This window comes from Macaca thibetana, chromosome 5 (assembly GCF_024542745.1).
Source record: "Macaca thibetana thibetana isolate TM-01 chromosome 5, ASM2454274v1, whole genome shotgun sequence".
NCBI classification, from domain to species: Eukaryota; Metazoa; Chordata; class Mammalia; order Primates; family Cercopithecidae; genus Macaca; species Macaca thibetana.
The window spans coordinates 127,678,764-127,701,499 of NC_065582.1; the positions used below are offsets into that span (position 1 = coordinate 127,678,764).

The following is a 22,736-nucleotide window of genomic DNA, read 5'->3' on the forward strand; positions in this document are numbered from 1 at the left end:
CCAAACATTCAGTGTCTCTATATGGAAATACGCAAACCTCCTATGAAGTAGTGCTGCCAAAAAATCAACCTGATTCTGTTCAAGTTCTAGCTCTACTGTGAGTTTATAAGAAATACAGGACACAGAGGAACACGTATACCACATTATGTAGAAAATTCTAAGGACAAATGACTTAGTTTCTTCAACAAATAAATTGCAAGGTTTAAACAAAAAAGAAAGAGATGAAGAGAAGCTTATAAATAAAGTTTTAAAAACATACCAACCAATTGCAATCTATAGTCTTCATTTAGATCCTAATTCAAACTATGAAATGAAATTTTGTGGAAATTAATGAAACTTTAAACATCAATTAGATATTTTATGATGGTAAGAAATTAATTGGAATTTTCAAAACTTAAGGCTATTACAGAATGGAAAGGATTTACCCTGTACTTATCACTATGCTAGATGCTTTACAAAGATTATTTTATTTTATTTTATTGCAAAGTCTTGTTCTGATTCATTAAAGCCCCTAAAATGCCAGTAAAAATAGAAGGGGCTCAGTAAGTAGCTTTAAATGAACAAGAAAAGTTCTCCGCATAACTGTGCTTCTTTTATAAGTAAAATAACATGTCTGCGATTTGCTTCAAAATACTCCAAAAAAAGCTGAAAAGTGTAGATAAATTAAACAAGATTATCAAAAGGTCGATAATTGTGGAAACTAGATGACAAGTACATGAAGGTTTGTTATACAACTATTCTTTCTATTTTCTTTTCTGTTTGAAATTTTCCATAATAAAATATTTTCAAAGTTTTATCTGATTCTTTAAGGTATGATCAAGGTACACAAGTTGGACAATAGTTTTACCTTTATTCCCTTGTATCTCCTTACAAGATTATAAAGCTTGTACCAATTAAAAATATTTGCATCTGTTAAAAGATTATGTAACAAACTGGAAATGTATTATTCTAAGAACTTGTTATAATTAGTTATAAGCTTATTAAACTTCAGGAGTTAAAGAATTAAAAAAAAAATGGGTAAATGTTATAGCCTAGTGTTTTAGAGGTACATATTTTATCAATACTTTAAACAATCTTAACTAATGAGAACTTTTTGAGCTAATAATTCCCCAAAAAGGTCAACTTTTAGAGTAGATTCTTACTTGATAGAATGAAAACCTCTAACATCTTCCTTAATCAAATACAACAAAAAAGTATTGGCCATTTGTAAACTGGCTGCAGCCAATCCAGTGGCTAAGCAAATACCCCTTTGACAATACCATACAGATCATGATCCTATGCCCTACATTTTATTTATTTATTTATTTATTTTGAGACAGAGTCTCGCTCTGTTGCCCAGGCTGGAGTGCAGTAGTGTAATCTCAGCTCACTGAAACCTCCACATTCCAGGTTCAAGCAATTGTCTGCCTCAGCCTCCCGAGTAGCTGGGGTTACAGGCACATGCCACCACACCTAGCTAATTTTTGTATTTTTAGTAGAGATGGGGTTTCACCATCTTGGCCAGGCTGGTCTTGAACTCCTGACCTTGTGATCCACATGCCTCGGCCTCCCAAAGTGCTGGGATTACAGGTGTGAGCCACCGCGCCCAGCCATCCTATGCCCTACATTTTAATATTTTCCTGCTTCTCTAACCGTTATTTATTTATTTAGAGAGAGAGAGAGATTCACTCTGTCGCCGAGGATGGAGTGCAGTGGCGCTATCTCAGCTCACTGTAACCTCTGTCTCCTGGGTTCAAGTGATTCTTCTGCCTCAGCATCCCGAGTAGCTGGGATTACAGATGTACGCCACCACGCCCAGCTAATTTTTTTGTATTTTTAGTAGAGATGGGGTTTCACCATGTTGGCCAGGCTGGTCTCGAACTCCTGACCTCAAGTGATCCACCCACCTTAGCCTCCCACAGTGCTGGGATTACAGGCTTGAGCTACCGTGCCCAACCCCTTTTTATTTTCTTATCCTACTTTTATTTTATTTTCCATTTACACAAGGCTTGTATTTTAAATGTTAAACGTTAAAATCATACAGTGTTTTTATCTTTTTAGTATGTTTTTCAATGAGGATGTTTTCACATTTACAAAATGCTAGATAACAATAAATGGTTTCTTAATGAGTTTTAAAACAGGTAAAATTTTCAGTCCTTTTTCTCTGAAGTTACCCCCATCAAATTATTTAATTTTTTTCTAAATGTACAAAAATTAAAATCATTACAGGAAACTGTTGACCTAAAAGATCAACTAGAGGCCAGGCATGGTGGCTCATGCCTGTAATCCCAGCTTGGGAGGCTGAGGTGGGCGGATCACGAGGTCAGGAGATCAAGACCATCCTGGCTAATACAGTGAAACCCCGTCTCTATTAAAAATAAAAAAAATTAGCCAGGCGTGGTGGTGGGCGCCTGTAGTCCTAGCTACTCGGGAGGCTGAGGCAGGAGAATGGCCTGAACTCAGGAGGCAGAGCTTGCAGTGAGCCGAGATCGCACCACTGCATTCTAGCCTGGGTGACACAGTGAGACTCCGTCTCAAAAAAAAAAAAAGCCAGGCCGGGTGCGGTGGCTCAAGCCTGTAATCCCAGCACTTTGGGAGGCCGAGACGGGCGGATCACGAGCTCAGGAGATCGAGACCATCCTGGCGAACACCGTGAAACCCCGTCTCTACTAAAAAATACAAAAAACTAGCCGGGCGCGGTGGCGGGCGCCTGTAGTCCCAGCTACTCGGGAGGCTGAGGCAGGAGAATGGCGTGAACCCGGGAGGCGGAGCTTGCAGTGAGCTGAGATCCGGCCACTGCACTCCAGCCTGGGTGACAGAGCGAGACTCCGTCTCAAAAAAAAAAAAAAAAAAAAAAAAGCCGGGCGCGGTGGCTCAAGCCTGTAATCCCAGCACTTTGGGAGGCCGAGGCGGGCGGATCACGAGGTCAGGAGATGGCGACCATCCTGGCTAACACGGTGAAACCCCGTCTCTACTAAAAATACAAAAAATTAGCCGTGCTTGGTGGCGGGCGCCTGTAGTCCCGGCTACGCCGGAGGCTGAGGCAGGAGAACGGCGTGAACCCGGGAGGCGGAGCTTCCAGTGAACCGATACCGCGCCACTGCACTCCAGCCTCGGCGACCAGCGAGACTCCGCCTCAAAAAAATAAAATAAAATAAAAGATCAACTAGACAAGGAAAAAAAGAAAAAATAAGTCTTGATAGTGCATAAATTCCCTGTCATAAAGTATAAACAATAAGTATGATTACCTTTGCTAAATCTATCACCACTTCAGAGAGCTTAGGATAGCGTCTTTCAAGAGGTTCTCTTTCCTTGATTTCAGGCAACCTTACTCCTGCAAACACGGGATTTTTATAAAAAAGCTCCTGATGTCTTGGAATTAGATTACCTGGAAGTGAAAACAGCACATATCTCTGTTATTATACAACATGACAGAAGTGGTGAAGAGACATGTGGTGTGAAGTAGAGGAAATAGTGGAACACAGCTTATGGAGTTTGGGGCTCTGTCAACATGCAAAATTGACCAAGGACAATGCTGTTACTGTGGTGGTACATGGAAGTCTTAAGGAGCATAGGAAAAGGACAGGTAAAAAATATTTTATAACTTTCCAGATATAAGTACCAGCACTTCGTTTCTAACTACAAAGCATAAAGTGCTGAACAAAACAATAAAAATATTAATAGTCATATGGACAGGATATAATCTAGATAAATCAGTTCTACCCCTTTAAGAATTTAATATTTGGTCAACTGATTTTGTGCTTATCTTAAAGTCAGATTTGAGCACTTTATCTTTTTTCTCAACTTTAATATCTAGTTGAATATAAAACATATCTGAAAATTCCACTGTAAGAAACCATTGTACTGCTTATTTAATTTCTAACCTAAAAACTTCAAATCAAATAGTTGAATTACCCCAAATATTTTCCCATTATTTCCATTTCTAAGCTCCATCTTCAAACATGAAGTTGATATTTCAACAAACGTAAGATTTTGATAGTCCAGCTTTGAAATTCTGTCAAAAGCACTAACAGCAAAAGTCCAAATCTGTGGTAAGATTAAACCAACCCTGGAAATCTCTGTCTCTCCTCTTGAATGGAAAGTAAGGACAGTAGTCATATTACACCAAATGCTTACTGACTCAAGAATAATAAATGATCATTGCGTCCTCTCTACATGTAATTAACTGTATGTAAAAGTGCAGAGAAATGCACAACTTCTGCTCTTTTCCTCTTTGTTGAGGGGAAAGGGGAGGTAGTGTGATTAAGAACATGCATCAGGGCCAGGCATGGTGGCTCATGCCTATAATCCCAGCACTTTGGGAGGCCAAGGTGGGCAGATCACCTGATGTCAGGAGTTTGACTCCAGACTGACCAACGCGGAGAAGCCCCATCTCTACTAAAAATATAAAATTAGCCAGGCATGGTGGTGCACGCCTGTAATCCCAGCTACTCGGGAGGCTGAGGCAGGAGAATCACTTGAACCCGGGAGGCGGAGGTTGCAGTGAGCCGAGATTGCATCATTGCACTCCAGCCTGGGCAAGGACAGTGAAACTCCATCTCAAAACACACACACACACACACACACACACACACACACACACACACACAGTTTTCCTATATGCTCCCTACCTTCACTTAAAACATATATAATCTTTAATGCAACAGCTTAAAAAATCACAAACACACATGCACAAATGAATATGCAGAAAAATCTCTAAAATTTAAAACACAGATGTGTAACCTTACCTAAACACATCATAATATGATATAGCTGATCAATATCAGAATCTCCAGGAAATAGGGGTTCCCCCATGAACATTTCAGTTACCAGACAACCAATGGCCCACACATCAACAGCCCTGAAAAAAAAAAAGCAATGTGGTGTAAAATCTGGCATCCTAATATGCTCTAAAACCCAAAACTTTTTGAGCACTGAGGTGATGCTCAAAGGAAACGCCAAGGAGAGCATTTCAGATTTCAGATTCTCAGATTTGGCATGCTCCAATGGTATAATGCAAATATCCCAAAATCCAAAAAAAAAAAAAAAAAAATCTGAAATCTGCAACACTTCTGGTCCCAAGCATTTAGGATAAGGAATACTCAACCTACAGTAAGTCTTAAATTACCCATGAAAAGATATTTCCCTATTAAAGTTCTAACTCCCAATTTTGCATAAGTGAGCTTTCCAGAAACTTCAATCATGTGACATAAAAAGGAAATGCCTTCTGAAAAGCCAAAACAGTTATTATGTATACTTTATTCTGGAAATAAGACTCTCAGGCTCCATTTAGGGCCTATTCATTCTTTGTTTACACATAACTCTAGCCAGCTTGACCAATCCATGCTATGCCATGGTACACTGAAAACAGTATACCAGAAAGAGGAGGTGGCTGCTAAGGATAAATACAGTAACAATGAAGAGAACTGAAGGCTGATAGGGATAAATTTTTTTTTTTTTTTTTTTTTTTTTTTTTTTGAGACAGAATCTCACTCTGTCACCCAGGCTGGAGTGCAGTGGTGCAATCTCAGCTCACTGCAACCTCCACCTCCCAGGTTCAAGCGATTCTCCTGCCCCAGACTCCCGAGTAGCTGGGATTACGGGTGCATGCCACCATGCCTGACTAATTTTTGTATTTTTAGTAGAGACGGGGTGTTACCATGTTGGTCAGGCTGGTCTTGAACTCCTGACCTCATGATCCGCCCACCTGGGCCTCCCAAAGTGCTGGGATTAAAGGCATGAGCCACCACGCCCAGCCTAGGTATAAAAAATTTGAAACGATCTTAAAAATCAGTTACAAGAACTCAAAGAATACGCAAGCATCATTTGATATAGGAACAACTACCTTAAAATGCTTAAGGTTATTGCTGAATTATAAAATGGCACAAAAATTATAACATGGTAGCAAAATAAGAACTCAGTAATCAAGAAAATAATAAATAATGTTTAGTCTGCTCTGAAAACAGAAATTGTAGAAAATATTTTAGAAAGATTTCAATCAAAAGCAGTAAAAGCTACAATCCTTTCTTCTTTGAAGAATTCCCTTGTGAAGACAATTTATGTTTTAAAAACATTTTACTTAGTTATATTTCTGCCTCCACCCTTGCTTACTCCATCTTCCCTATTCCAACAATGTCACATTTAACCAATCAATGTTCACCTCTATTTACAAGTGATAAATGTATCTATTTACAATCCACTGTATAAAATGGACCACTTAATTTCCCCATCTCTAAAACAAGTATACTTGTTTCACAGGAATGTTTAAAGGGGAAGCACCAAAAATGATTACAAATCACTTTATACAGCCCCTGAAACTCAAGCCTTACTTTCAGTATTAGAGAGATCATTTATTATATCATAAACATATTCCACTGTAGCAAGAAGCAAGAGTAAAAATCTACTCCTCCCCATTACTGCTGTCTTACTTGCCATACTTGACGTCACCAACCAATAGTTCTGGAGCTCTGTACCATCGGGTTGCCACATAATCAGTATAAACCTCCCCAGGAGCTGCCAATGTTCGCGCAAATCCAAAATCGCATAGCTTGACAACGCCAGACTGGGAGACTAATATATTCTCTGGCTTTATATCTCTGTGTATGATCTAGACAAGAAGCAGAGTGTGACAGATGTTAAATAAAATTAATTATTTTGGGGCACCTGCTCTGTGCAGGGCATTGTATCTTGTCCCTCTAAAGAATACAAACAAAAGCATAGAAAGTTGCTCCTAGCCCTAAACAACCTAGGACCTAGTTGGGCAAGAAAGAACATTTATACTTGAAATTTTATTTAAACAATCAAAAATATTGGATAAAATATATTTTTTCAAATTACTAAATCAACTGTTCAGTTAATGACTCCTCTCAAGACTAAGAGAGTAAGGCTATCATTGAAGCTGGGGCAGTCAGGGATAATTTTTATGCAGGGGTTGGGCTCTAACATAGGTCTTTAACACTAAGTATGACCTAGATAAATAAAGAAAAAGAAGGGCAACCCAAGCGAATGTAACAAAGAGAGCAAGAATGTAAATGGGGATAGATAAGAGATTGTGGGAAAACTTTTTTTTTTTAAAGACAGAGTCTTGCTCTTGTTGCCCAGGCTGGAGTACAAAGGCGCGATTTCGGCTCACTGCAACCTCCGCCTCCTGGGTTCAAGCGATTCTTCTGTCTCAGCCTCTCGAGTAGCTGGGATTACAGGCTCCTGCCACCATGCCCAGCTAATTTTTGTACTTTTAGTAGAGACGGGGTTTCACCATGTTGGGCCAGGATGGTCTCAAACTCCTGACCTCAGGTGATCCACCTGCCTCGGCCTCCCAAAGTGCTGAGATTACAGGCGTGAGCCACTGTGCCTGGCCAGAAAACGTTTTTTTCTAGAGTACAGGTTGTGTGAAGTGGAGGAGGAATATCTCAGCTGACATACTAGGAAGTGTGGCAAGACCCTGGGAACCCATGGAAGTGACAGACAATGTGGTATTTAAAATTGATGTTGGCCATAAATGAGCTAAATCAGAGAGAAAGATGAGAGGCAGGAAGAAGAGCAGTAGTACCAGTATGAGGTGACAAAGGCCTAAACTAGGTTGGTGCTCAGAGGAATGGGAAAGAGGAAATGCAGCTTAGAAATACAATAAATCAAAAATCAATAGGCCGGGCACAGTGGCTCACGCCTGTAATCCCAACACTTTGGGAGGCCAAGGCAGGCAGATCACTTGAGGTCAGGAGTTTGAGACCAGCCTGGCCAACATGGTGAAACTTCGTCTCTAGTCAAAATACAAAAATTAGCCAGGCGCGGTGGCAGGCACCTGTAATCCCAGATACTTTGGAGGTTCAGGCAGGAGAATCGCTTGAACCTGGGAGGGAGAAGGTTGCAGTAAGCCGAGATTGCGCCATTGCACTCCAGCCTGGGTGACAGAGCCACCATCTGAAAAAATATATATATATTTAAAAATCTACAGCTACGCAAAAGACATTATTAGGCCTAATTCTCTAATATAAGCAAATCGTATTTTGAAAACTACAAAAGATAGATTTGTTTTAAACTCTTTCAGAAGACCAGCATTCTAAATGGCAATCTGCCATTGCTGAGCATGTTGTACAGGCTACCAACTTTTATTACCCTAGATATCAGTGATGAGGACACAGGTCCAGTCTCAGACCATCTGTGCTGTGATAGAAAAAGCTAAACGGTCCAGGCACGGTGACTCACACTTGTAATCCCAGCACTTTGGGAGACCGAGGTGGGTGGATCATGAGGTCAGGAGATCGAGACCATCTTGGCTAACACAGTGAAACCCCGTCTCTACTAAAAATACAAAAAATTAGCCTGGCGTGGTGGTGGGTGCCTGTAGTCCCAGCTACTCAGGAAGCTGAGGCAGGGAGAATGGCGTGAACCTGGGAGGCGGAGCTTGCAGTGAGCCGAGATCATGCCACTGCACTCCATCCTAGGCAACAGAGTGAGACTCCATCTCAAAAAAAAAAAAAAAAAGAAAAAAAGAAAGAGCTAAACTGGGAGTTGGGAGACCTGGGTCTAGTCCCTGGTTTTCAGTACAGCCATAGACAACTCAATCTTTCTATCTTCTCAGCCCACAAATGAGGGGGCTAAAGTGCATGATCACCATGTTTCTTCCCAACTCTAATACCTTATAACTTACGGTAACAACAATAGATTCTAAGTATAACCAAGATGATATGAGTTGAATTTTTCCTAAAATCCATCATTGCAGACTGGGGTGGCCAGAAAAAGTACTATGAAAAGGGTAGGTTCTGATATGGGTCTTTAATACTAGGTATAACCTAAATAAATTATGATACCTAGTAATTTCAGTAAAAAAGGCGTTTAGGGTTCTACAAACCTTATAATGTTCTGTACTATTTGGGTCAAACTTGAATTGACAGAAACCTTAAATTTGGTTTTAAATATGTTATTCAGTCTGGCTCATAAAAGGATTAAAATAATATTTATATTTTTAAAAATTCAAGTGTTCACATATATAGATACATTAAAAAATGAGTAATATATTTGAGAATAAATGTTTTCATTTTCTTAAAGTCAAGTATCTCATCCTTATGTGTATGTATATGTGTTTACATATGTATGTATGTATGTATATATTTGTGTGTTTATTTATTCCAGCCCCTACCATTATTATCTGTCTGCATTAAGAAGAGAAATGTTAACTGCCCAGAAAACAAAACCTTAAAATATACCTTCAATAATAATGGTAATAATAGCTAACACTTGAATACTTATGTGTCAGGCACTATTCTAAATGTTTCTCATGTTTTAACTTATTTTATTCTCACAATAACCCTAAGGATAGGTGCTACGAAGAGTTTAAGAGTAAATGGAGGCTGAGCACAGTGGCTCATGCCTGTAATGCCAGCACTTTGGGAGGCCGAGGTGAGCCGATCACTTGAGGCCAGAAGTTCAAGACCAGCCTGGCCAACATGGCGAAACCCCATCTCTACTAAAAATACAAAACTTAGCCAGGTGTGGTGGTGCACACCTGTAATCCCAGCTACTTGAGAGGCTGAGGCAGGAGAACCGCTTGAACCCAGGAGGCAGAGGTTGCAGTGAGCCAAGATCGTGTCACTCCAGCATGGGTGACAGAGTGAGACTCTGTCTCAAAAAAAAAAAAAGAGTAAATGGACTAGAAAAAAAGTAATATGACTGCCAGGCAACATTAATAACACTAATGTTCCCTTGAGACAAGTGTTTATAAATTAGAATGAGATCAGTTTACCCATAAAAATTCACATTTTCTATAGTTTAAAGAGATATGTAAATGCTCTGAAGCTTAGCAGGGAACCACTGGAATTTTTTTTTTTTTTTTTTTTGAGATGGAGTTTTGCTCTTGTTGCCCAGGCTGGAGTGCAATGGCACAACCTCAGCTTACCACAACCTCTGCCTCCCAGGTTCAAGCCATTCTCCTGCCTCAGCCTTCCGAGTAGCTGGGATTACAGGTATGTCCCACCACACCCAGCTAATTTTGTATTTTTAGTAGGGATGGGGTTTCTCCATCTTGGCCAGGCTGGTCTCAAACTCCTGCCTCAGGTGATCCGCCTGCCTCAGCCTTCCAAATTGCTGGAATTACAGGCGTGAGCCATCACGCCTGGAGAAACACTGGATTTTACAATCTCCTTTTTTTTTTTTTGAGACAGAGTCGCGCTGTATTGCCCAAGCTGGAAGGCAGTGGCACGATCTCAGCTCACTGCAACCTCTGCTTCCTGGGTCCAAGCAATTCTCCTGCCTCAGCCTCCCAAGTAGCTGGGATTACAGGTGCCTGCCACCATGCCCAGCTAATTTTTTTGTATTTTTAGTAGAGATGGGGATTTCACCATGTTGACCAGGCTGGTTTCAAACTCCTGACCTTAAGGGATCAGACCACCTCGGCCCCACAAAGTGCTAGGATTACAGGCATGAGCCACCATGCCCGGCCTAAAATCTCTTCCCTTAAACACGGAATGGCACCCATGCCAGCAGTACTTGACTCTAAACTGCCTGGATGTATCTGTACATCTAAAGGTAGAATGTGTTATGTTAAACGTGGGTTGATTCATCATGAAAGTATAAAAATAAAGGGACACAGAAGCAATGGAGGCAGGACACATTCAAATGCGCTTCTAACGTGAGAGAGACAATGGTTCTTTTTGCTTACTGGTTCCACTGGCAAGCCTATCCTTAGTACAGAGATGAATGTAGGGCATTCAGCCACCTAACTCCAAATATTACAGGCCCATTGGGAAGATATCATCATTTTTATGAAGAAGGATGAATCAGTATCTTTTAAACTGATACATTAAGTATTTAATTCACTAACACCTCATGCTGATCTGATTTCTTGCAAATTCAACATTATTGTTATTCTACTTTATATATTTCACCCCTGTAACAATTATCTCTCTTTGCAATTTACTAAACTGGCATTCAGTCTCCTGAGTTTGGTCAATGTGAGTCTGCCCTAAGAGACAGATAGTCTCAAAATTAGGTTTCTCAGAATAGATTTTCTGAGCCTGTATCATTCCAAAGTTGCCAGGAGGCCACGATGGAAGGCCTCCTAAAAAAGGGCAGTGTGTTTTCCAGTGGAAACTAGGTATCTGCCTCTACTAAGCAATTTTTTTATATATGTAGACTTCACACTATAACTGAATAACATAACGAAACTACACAATAAAAGACAGTTAAAAAATTAAAGACAGTGAATAATACTAATAACCGAAAAGAAATATATCAATTTAGGTGGCAGGTACGTAAAATGATTTTTTCTTTCTTTTATAATTATCTTTAGTTTTAAGTTTTTCTACCATTAATATTTATTACTTTTATAACCACACAAAAAAATGTCATTTAAAATATTTTGTAAAACTGGCAAAATCTATGTGTTGAGCTATTCATTTATACTTTATAGGTGTCATTCTTCTTGGAGGTGCTTTTATATGATACTCAAAGTATATAAAATTATTGTGATAGACTACAGGGTAAGGATAGAAATTTTCATATATTCACACTTTGTAATTAGGCAAGAGAACACAAACTAACAAACACACAGACCCTTGGGTCTATACATTTCTCAAGATTCATCACTTAAAATTTGTGCATTTCACTTAGTAAATATTACTTTAAAAAAGAACAGAAAACAGGGACAGGCACAGTGGCTCACGCCTGTAATTCCAGCACTTTAGGAGGCCAAGGCAGGTGGATCACCTGAGGTTGGGAGTTTTGAGACCAGCCTGGACAACATGGTGAAACCCCATCTCTACTAAGAATACAAAAATTAGCCGGGCGTGGTGGTACATGCCTGTAATCCCAGCTACTTGAGAGGCTGAGGCAGGAGAATCACTTGAACCTGGGGGGCAGAAGTTGCAGTGAGCTGAGATCTTGCCACTGAGCTACAGCCTGGGCAAAAGAGCAAGACTCCATCTCGGAAAAAAACAAAACAAACAAACAAAAAAACCCAGAAAACAAATATTTAACTCCAATTAATAAGATGCACAGATGAAGTATTTAGTGTTAAAGTATACTGACTTTCTGAAACTTATTTTCAAATGCATAAATCAATAAGACAGATTAAAGGATTAATTAATGAATAAATATGTGATAAAGCAAATTATTTAAACCCAATACTTACATTGTGACTGTGACAAAATCCAATTCCATTAATAATCTGAAACAAATACTTTTGAACTACTTGGTAGTCTAGTCCATTTGGAAAGAGCTCCAAGTCGTCAAGAATTGTGTGGTCAACAAATTCAAAGACTAGGTACCATCGTTTTTTTTTCTTACACACTTCCAAGAGATTCACCAAGTTTTCATGCCTCAGTTGCTGTTATTAAAAAATGCAAAATAGCTGTTATTTTAAAATGCAAAATAGTTTATATAAACTAAGATCAAATTATTAGCAATTAATTATTTAAAATAGATCTCAGCATAATAAAAACATAAATAAAATGCATATACAGTATAAATTGTAAAAGCATATTCTGGTTTTTAAACTACAATTGAGAGACTATATTGCTCCTTTCTCCTCTCAGAGAACAAAATCAAGCTAATAAGAAAAAGAAGTGTAACTCCATCTTTGATTAAACTAACAGGAATCTATGACCTCCTACTCATAACAAATGAGATGGGACTACTAAATGTAATAAAGGTCAAACAGAAGTATAGGAAGACACCAAAAGATCATCTGTGGCTACAAAACTGGCAGCGTAAGAGTTCTCTGAAGCCAGTGACGTACCCTGAAAAGACAAAAAAGTCCTCCTTTAATATAATGGAAAACTATATATATATGTATGTATGTATAATGGAAATAAGGCTCATAGACAGCAGTGAAAACATCCCTAGAACTGAATGGCACCAAGAAACAGCAGTGGGGAAGGGCTGGATAAGGAATCACACAGAAACACATTTGCTGGAAACAGTCTCTCAGTGAGGCAGAGTAGAAGGCAAAACAATTCATTACGAACAAACCTGTAACTGCAAGTTTTAGAGAAATTAAACCTAATATAATTAAATCCCACACTCAGGCATATGTGATAAGGAACACCATTGTGAATTATGGTAAATTCCTGCTAGCCTGGAACAAAGTCATGGCCTTTCCCCAGAACCTCCTACAAATAGTCCTCCAAAGACTCAGACTTTATTATAAGAAACAATCTAAAAAGAACCAATCAAGGATCTATTCAAAGATGTAAGAAATGAGGAAGAAGGGAGAAAGAAACACAAATGGTAGATTAACACTCACCAGAAAAAAATGTTGCCACCTTTAAAGGGAAAGAAATCAATGGAATACAGAATACAGCTCTCAAAATCCTCAAGAAAATCCAAGTATAATCCAGGAACGTTATACTCAACCAAATTGTCATTCAGATAAAAGACAACATGAGCATTGAATCTATTTAAGGCAGGACCAAATCTTATACAAATGTGGGCATCATGGTTACAAAATAGAAAGTGAACATTTTAAATGCAACAATGCACAAATGATATAGAAGATGTTAACAAGATAAAAGTGTATATATACACCAGGTGCAGTGGCTTGCACCTGTAATCCCAGTGACTTGGGAGGACAAAGCAAGAGAATTGCTTGAGGCCAGGAATTTGAGACCAGCCTGTGCATAGCGAGACCCCATCTCTACAAAAAACTTTAAAACTTAGGCTGGTATGGTTGGGCACACCTCTAGTCCCAGCTACTCGGGAGGCTAATGTGGGAGAATCACTTGAACTCAGGAGTTGGAGGCTGCAATGAGTGTGGTGAGCTATGATCATGCCACTACACTTCAGCCTGAGCAACACAGCAAGACCTTATCTTGAAAGAAAATGAAAAAACAAAACACTAAAGTAAATAAGATATTTTCTGAAATCAGATGGTAGGTGAGTGGGAGAGAAAAGGAACTAGAAATATAATAATTACTTTACAAAGAAGTAACTATGTTATTTAACACTATAGTTATTAAGGTAAGCAATACAGCTAGGCATGGTAGCTCATGCCTGTAATCAATAGCTTGAGGCCAGGAATTGGAGGCTGCAATAAGCTATGATCATGCCACTGCATTCCAGCCTGGGTGACAGAGTGAGACTCTGTCTCTTAAAAAATTAAAAAATAAAAAAAGGTTACCAAGGAAACACATCCAATATAAATATAAACATAATATAAGGAATTCAGGGGCCAGGCACAGTGGCTCATGGCTGTAATCCCAGCACTTTGGGATGCTGAGGCAGGTGGATCACCTGAGGTCAGGAGTTCAAGACCAGCCTGGCCAACATGGCAAAACCCCATCTCTACCAAAAATACAAAAAAATTAGGCGTGGTGGCATGCCTGTCTACCACCATGAAGTAATGAAGTGATATCAATGAAGTAATCACAGCTTCTAAGGAGGTTGAGGCAGGTGAATCACTTGAACCCAGGAAGCGGAGGTTGCAGTGAGCCGAGATCGCACCACTGCACTCCAGCCTGGGTGACAGAGTAAGACTCCATCTCAAAAAAAAAAAAAAAAGGAATTCAGAGATCATATAGAAAAATATTTTTAAAAGAGTTATACATATACATCATGGAATATTATGCAGCCATAAAAAAGAATGAGGTCATGTCCTTTGCAGGGACATGGATGGAGTTGGAAGCCATTATCCTCAGCAAACTAACAGGAACAGAAAACCAAATACCACATGTTGTCACTTATAAGTGGGAGCCAAATGATGAGGGCACATAGAGGGGGACAACACACACTGGGGCCTACCGGAGGGCAAAGGGTGGGAGAAGGGAAAGGACCAGGAAAAATCTGGATAGTCAATGACTGACAAATAATTCTTTAAACCCAAGACTTACATTGTGACTGTGACAAAATCCAATTCCATTATTAATAATCTGAAACAAATACTTTTGAACTACTTGGTAGTCTAGTCCATTTGGAAAGAGCTCCAAGTCATCAAGAATTGTGTGCTCAACAAATTAAAAAAACTAGGTACCATCATCACCTAATCATTAGCCTAATGGATACCAGGCTGAATATCTAGGTGATGAAATAATCTGTACAACAAACTCCCATGACACATGTTTACCTATGTAACAAATCCATACATCCTGCACATGTACCCCTGAACTTAAAAGTTAAAAAAAAAACTTCTACCCTGCCTTCCCTTAAAACAGACATTTTACAATGTAAAAGAAGTGTTGCTAAGAAAAAAATAAAAGTTATAGAAGAATACGATATTATACATAATAATAACTAATACACAATGCTTACTATGTTGCAGGTACTATTCTAAGCACAAAAGCCTTATAAAATAGGTACAATTATTATCCTGCTTTATAGCTGAAGCAACTAACTCACGCAGAGGTTAAGGAACTTGTCCAAGGTCACACAGCAATAACTTATGAGGCATGATTAAAACATCTTCTCAAAAAAACCAAAAAACTAAACAAAGAAACTGACAAAAAATGCCCCAAACCCACAAATTTCATATCCTAATGGAACTATAAATTCTGGCAAATTCTATTTTATCAAATTAAGACATCTAAATGATACTAGAATGTCAGTTGTTCCATTGGGCTGTTTTGGCACATTTCTAATAGAAGAAAACATTACACTAAAACTTTTTACTCTATAAAAAATTCACACTATAGCACCAGATAATTTCTCTCTCTACTCTATGTCAAGTCCTTCTTGCAAAGATTTCCACACTATCTCCAACCCTGCAATCATAATTAAAGCACAGACTATCCGCTGGGCGTGGTGGCTCATGCCTGTAACCCCAGCACTTTGGGATGCCGAGGCGGACGGATCACGAGATCAGGAGTTCGAGATCAGCCTTGCCAAAATGGTGAATCTCTGTCTCTACTAAAAATACAAAAATTAGCCAGGCATGGTGGCGGGTGCCTATAGTCCCAGCTACTCAGGAGGCTGAGGCATGAGAATCGCTTGAACCCGGGAGGTAGAGGTAGCAGTGAGCCAAGATCGTGCCACTGCACTCCAGCCTGGGCAACAGAGCGAGACTCTGTCTCAAAAAAAAAAAAAAAAAAAAAAGCACAGACTATCAGCTCCACAGGTTCTCTGTCTTTGTGCTTGTCTTTTTAATGGCAGATGGTTACCTTCTTTCGTAATGGCAGACTGAATAACTCAGACCAGCCCTCCAGTTGAAAATTCTTTTTTTTTTTTTTTTTTTTTGAGATGGAGTTTTGCTCTTATTGCCCAGGCTGGAGTGCAATGATGCGATCTCGGCTCACCGCAACCTCCTCCGCCTGCCAGGTTCAAGTGATTCCCCCGCCTCAGCCTCCCGAGTAGCTGGGATTACAGACATGCGCCACCATGCCGGCTAATTTTGTATTTTCGGTAGAGACAGGGTTTCTCCCTGTTGGTCAGGCTGGTCTCGAACTCCCGACCTTAGGTGATCCACCCACCTTGGCCTCCCAAAGTGCTGGGATTACAGACGTGAGCCACTGCAACCAGCCATTGAAAACTCTTTAAAAGTTGGATTGATTTTCAAAAAATCTTCTTCAACATATAAAAGGCTAAAACGACAGTGAGGATTACTGGGCTAAAATTGAGAACAGGAGAATCCAGAGAGTTAACCTCAGGACTCAAAGCTAATTTTGACATGAAGTAACAAATGTAGAAATGAGCTTTGATTTTTGTGGCTCCACAGGGCTAAAAGGGAAAAGTCAAAGTCCAAAAGCCTTCCAAAGGTGGGATAGCTGAGAAACCGCCTCCAATTAAAGCTAGGACCCAAAAAGCTACATCCTCCAGAGTGAAAATGAGCAGAAATAAACGAGGCATCATCGCTAGACTTAACAACACATTCAAGGAACTAAAAGCCTTGAATCTGGATTCACATACTGGACTGGGAGCATCTCCATGTACCTGTCAGAAGCAAATGAATATTGCCTCTGGATAAAGGAAATCTTAGCCTCAAAATATTTCTACAAATAAAATTTCAAAAACAATATTCAATTCTAAAGGATAATGAGAAACACAAGATAAAAAGAGACTGTAAGCAAGAACTTTGAACTTACTAAGGAGGTTCTGGGCTGGCAGTGTGCTTGTATCAGACAGAAATCAGAACTGGGAAAATTTTAATGTAAATACTTGTTCATTACAAAGGGTAGTTAATAACTAAAGGGGGTAAAAGAAGACTGTAAGGGATATGTTTAAAGTAGCAAATACAGGAAGCCCCATTTTTAGGGCTGAAGGAAAGTGCATAGTGCACAACATGGAACTAAAAATCTAAAAGAGCCCCCAATAACCACCAGACATTTAGTCCTCTTTGGAAATGGCCCAGCAGCCACAAAAATGTAAAGATTACCAATAGTGAAAAAATTCACCAGAGCACACAGGCCAGAGATGGTTTGTAGAGTAGCCAGCAGTTGGTAGAGTAACTCACCAGAATGTGCCAAGTAGGCCAGAACTGGTCCTTGAAAGATGCTGAAGTGAGCTAACAGACCTCCCACATGGTGATGGGCTCACAGCTGTATTTAAAAAAAAAAAAGCACACTAGAAGCTGGAAGAAAAGCCTCTTCCTCTTGCTAAGGACCGACAGTGTCTTTCCATGCCCCCTATCTGTTGACAAAATCTAAAATCAAACCAGCTGGCAAAAAAAGAGAAATGTTTACAGAGTCCAGCTCTAATATCACAAAGCAGGTAAAAAAAGGAGTGATTTGGAGTTGAGAGACAATAAATTGTTTACTGGCACAGTGCTCACAAACATGGAAGAATGAAATAAAAATTGTCTCTGGAGAAAAATAATTTTACCTTAGCCTCAAATTATTTTTAAAAAATCTTTCAGGACAGGTGGCTCCCACCTATGATTCTAGCATTTGGGGAGGTTGAGGTGGAAAAATTGCTTGAGCTCAGTAGTTTGAGACTAGTCTGGGTAACATACTGAGACCCTGTCTCCACAAAAAATAAAAAAAATTAGCTGGGCATGGTGGCACATGCCTGTAGTCCAAGCTCCAAAGCTACTTGGGAGGCCGAGGCAGGAGGACTGCTTGAGTCTGGAAGATTGAGGCTGAAGTGAGCCATAATTGCACCACTGCACTCCAATCTGGGTGACAGAGCAAGATCCTATCTAAAAAATAATAACAGGCTGGGCGTGGTGGCTCAAGCCTGTAATCCCAGCACTTTGGGAGGCCGAGACGGGCAGATCACGAGGTCAGGAGATCGAGACCATCCTGGCTAACATGGTGAAACCCCGTCTCTACTAAAAAATACAAAAAACTAGCCGGGTGTGGTGGCGGGCGCCTGTAGTCCCAGCTACTCAGGAGGCTGAGGCAGGAGAATGGCGTAAACCTGGGCGGCAGAGCTTGCAGTGAGCTGAGATCCAGCCACTGCACTCCAGCCTGGGCGACAGAGCAAGACTCTGTCTCAAAAATAATAATAATAATAATAATAATAACAACAACAAAGATAATAGTATTTCAAAGATAAGATTCAGCACAAAATTGAAGATATGCAGGCATACAATGAAATAAGACACCATAAGTAAGATATACCAGAAAATATCAGCAATTGAAACAGATACAGAATGACTTCAGATATTGTAGTTATCAGATATGGACTCTTTAAAAAAGAAAGCCAACCTCAAAAAACGGAGGGAACTTAAAACCATAAAAAGTAACATAACAGATATGGACCCAAATAAAATTTCTAGGATGGAAAAGTATAATTACTTTTGTTGACAGTAACAGTAGACTAGGTAATTTGTAACAATTCTCCAACTGAATACAAGTAGAAAAGCTGGACAAAATGTATAACACAACTACTTGGAAGAATGAAAAAGATAATATAGTAAAAAATACCTGGGCTAGGAAGACAGAAACCCAGAAAGGTTAGCCAGGCAATTAAGGCCAAATTTTGTTTAACCCAAGAAACATATGCCACTTTAGAGGGAAGACTAAGAGGATCAGTAGCACTTTTCACCATGTTGCAGGCCTAAGGTAGCAGTGACTGACGTTCAGGGCCCATGAAAGTGAAAAGAAGGAGTTCAGTGCTGGTGAAATCTTTTCATTTGGGTTAGCCCTAAAACTCCTCAAGCTATCAGTAGTAGCTGATATGAAGCTTAGTATATAAAGCTGAATTCTTAAATGGAGAAGAGAGAAAGAATGGGACAGTGGCAGTATGTGAAGCAACAATTATAGCTGAGCATTTATTTATTTATTTATTTATTTATTTGAGATGGAGTCTTACTCTGTTGCCCAGGCAGAGTGCAGTGGCACGATCTTGGTTCACTTCAACCTCTGCCTCCCAGGTTCAAGAGATTCTCCTGCCTCAGCCTCCTGAGTAGCTGGGACTACAGGCGCACGCCACCACGCCCAGCTGTATTTTTAGTAGGGAAAGGGTTTCACCACGTTGGCCAGGCTGGTCTCGAACTCCTGACAAGCGATCCACCCACCTTGACCTCCCAAAGTGCTGAGATTACAGGCATGAGCCACCACGCCCAGCCTGAGCATTTTTAAAAATAACAAATTACATTATTTGATAGAAGCAAGAGCCATAAAATTAACAGACAAAAAAACAACAACAACAACAACAACAAAAAACCCATACCTAGGCATATTATTGTAAACTCCTGAAAAACAAAAATAAAACCTTAAAAGTATCTAGAAGAAAATGGTTATTGAAGAACACAATAAGACTGATGTCTGATTTTTCAATACAAGCAATGGGAGCCAGCAGAATAGTAGAATTCTATCTTGAACATACTGAATGTAATTAACTGACAACGCTGAATGCTACATCCTGAGAAAATAGCCTTTTTTTCTTTTTTTTCTTAAGCGATGAGATCTCACTACCGTGCCCAGGCTGGAGTGCAGTGGCTATTCACAGACATGATCATAGCACACCACAGTCTCAAACTCCAGGGCTCCAGTGATCCTTCCACCTCAGCCCTCTGAATAGCAAAGACTATAGGCCCATGCTACCACAACTAGCTTGAAACAGTCTTTTAAACACAAAGTAGAATATATACTAACAAAAATGAATAGAACTTCTTATCATCAGATTTGCTTTAAAGAAAATAAAGGAAGTGCTTTAAGCATAAGGAAAATGAACCCAGATGGAAACTCAGAAATGCAGGAAAGATTAAAGAGTAATAGAAAGGGTAATATTAGGTATATCTTAATAACTGCTGACTGTGAACAATTTTAAAAGGGATTTAACTATATATAGAATTTAACAATATTACATAGTAGCAATAACACATATATCTGATGGGTGGAGGGAAGAAAGGAGGGGGTAACTGAAGTTAAAATTGCTAAGATTTTTGCACTGTAAAAGTACCTGTTTGAGTATCAGTAAGTCAGGTTCGTATATTACAATATCTAGAATAATTTCTAAAATACTAGCAAAATAATGTTTAACAAAATAATGTTTAAAAAGAAAAAAACCTAGAAATATGGAAGGCAACTAGGAAGATAAGTATAAATCCAAATATGTAAGTTTTATATTAAATATAAATAGACTAAACACTCCAAGTAAAATACAAAGACTATCAAACTGAATAAAACAAAAGAAACAACTGTATCTGCTTATAAGAGATATGCTTTACATCTAAAGACACAGAAGGTTAACAGGAGAAAGGATTAAAAAGTATATATCATATAAATAATGATCAAAAGTGCAAACATACTAATGACAAAGTATATGTTAAGACAAGAAGACTGGCCAGGCCTGGTGGCTCATGCCTGTAATCCCAACATTTTGGGAGGTCGAAGTGGGTGGATCACAAGGTCAGGAGTTTGAGAGCAGCCTGGCCAACATGGTGAAACCCTGCCTCTACTAAAATACAAAAATTAGCCAGGTGTGGCAGTGGGCACCTGTAATCCCAGCTATTCAGGAGGCTGAGGCAGGAGAATTGCTTGAACCCAGTGGGTAAAGGTTGCAGTGAGATGAGATCATACTACTACACTCGAGCCTGGGTGACAGAGCAAGACTCCATCTCAAAAAAAAAAAAAGACAAGAAGACCAAGAAACAAAAGGGTTATACAATGTTCATGAACTGGATGCAATATTGTAAACACATCAATTCTCCACAAATTGATCTACATAACTTCAATTAAATTCCTAGAGTTTTTATGAACATTGGTAAATTGATTCTAAAATTTATAATTTGTATATGGAAATGCAAACAGACAAAAATAGGGAAGATAGTCTTATAGAAGAAGGACAAAACAGAAGGGATTTATTCTACCAGATATAAAAACTTACAAACTAGGCCAGGTGCAGTGGCTCATACCTGTAATCCCAGCACTTTGGAAGGCTGAGGAGGGTGGATTGCTTGAGCCAAGCAGCTCAAGACTAGCATGGGCAACATGGCAAAACCCTATCTTTACCCAAAAAAATACAAAAATTAGCCAACCATGGTGGCACACGCCTGTAGGCCCAGCTACTCAGAGGGCTGAAGTGGGAGAATCACTTGAGCCTGTGAGGCAGAGATAGCAGTGAGTCAAGATCACGCCACTGCACTGCAGCCTAGGTGATGGAGCAAGACCCTGTCTCAAAAAAAAAAAAAAAAAAACCTACTAACTAGAATAAACATGATTGTGGGCTACTGGTGCAAGCTTAAACAAATAGACCAATGGGACAGAATAAAATCTTACCTATATAGGAGAACATGTGGCAAAAGGAATATTCAGAACAGTGGAGAAAAAGATGGTATTTTCAATAAATGTTTCTGGGACAACTGATAGCCATAAGGGAAAAGTCATAAGATTTGACTGTGTCAAACACCATTATTAAGATCAAGAACAAGTATTAGATAATTAGGAATGATAAATATAATCAATCCAAAGTAACAAAAGTAAAAGACATAGAGAATTGGTAATACAAATAGCACATATTAAGGTGGTAGATATATATATTCAAAATACATCAGCTATTATATTACAAGTAAATGGAATAAATGCTCCAACTAAAAGGCAAATATTGTCAAACAGGAAAAAAGCAAAATGTAACTATACAGTTTTCACAAGAGATACATCTAAACAAAAATTCAGAAAAATTAGGGGGCCAGGCGTGGTGACTCACACCTGTAATCTCAGCACTTTGGAAGGCTGAGGCTGGCGGATCACCTGAGGTCAGGAGTTTGAGACCAGCCTGGCCAACATGGTGAAACCCCATCTCAACTAAAAATACAAAAATTAGCCAGGCATGGTGGGGGGTGCCTATAATACCAGCTACTTAGGAGGTTGAGGCAGGAGAATCGCTTGAACCCAGGAGGCAGAGGTTGCAGTAAGCCAAGATCGCGCCACTGCACTCCAGCCTAGGCAACAAGTGTGAAACTCCATCTCAAAAGAAACAAACAAAAAAAAGCATTCAGAAAAATTAGAAGTAAAAATATGGAAAAGATTTACTATGGAAACACTAACAAAAATTAAACTAATGTATGTACTCATTAATTTCAAATAAATTAGATCTTAAAACAAAATACTGGCCAGGTGTGGTGGCTCACACCTATAATCCCAACATTGAAAGGCCGAGGTAGGAGGATTACTTTAGCTCAGGAGTTTGAGACCAGCCTGAGCAATATAGTGAGACCTTATCTCTACTAAAAATAAAAAAATTAGCCAGGCATAGCAGCACACACCTGCAATCCCCGCTACTTGGGAGACAGGTGTAGGATTGCTTGAGCACAGGAGTTCAAGGCTGCAGTGAGCCATGATGATGCTATTGCACTCCAGCCTGGAGGACAGAGTAAGACCCTGTCTCAAAAAAACAAAACGAAACAGCCGGGTATGGTGGCTCATGCCTGTAATCCCAGCACTTTGGGA

General features: G+C 39.4%; 1 protein-coding gene across 1 annotated transcript in view; it reads right to left on the reverse strand.

Annotated features, from left to right (window-relative positions):
* Positions 1–22,736, reverse strand: part of CDKL2 (cyclin dependent kinase like 2) — a 52,807-nt gene that overhangs the window by 24,040 nt on the left and 6,031 nt on the right. Inside the window, exons 4-7 of the mRNA XM_050790810.1 lie at positions 12,107–12,301; positions 6,408–6,586; positions 4,728–4,840; positions 3,228–3,367 (exon numbers count right to left, since the gene is read on the reverse strand). Coding sequence (XP_050646767.1) covers positions 3,228–3,367; positions 4,728–4,840; positions 6,408–6,586; positions 12,107–12,301 — 627 coding nt within the window. The remainder of the gene's footprint in view (positions 1–3,227; positions 3,368–4,727; positions 4,841–6,407; positions 6,587–12,106; positions 12,302–22,736) is intronic.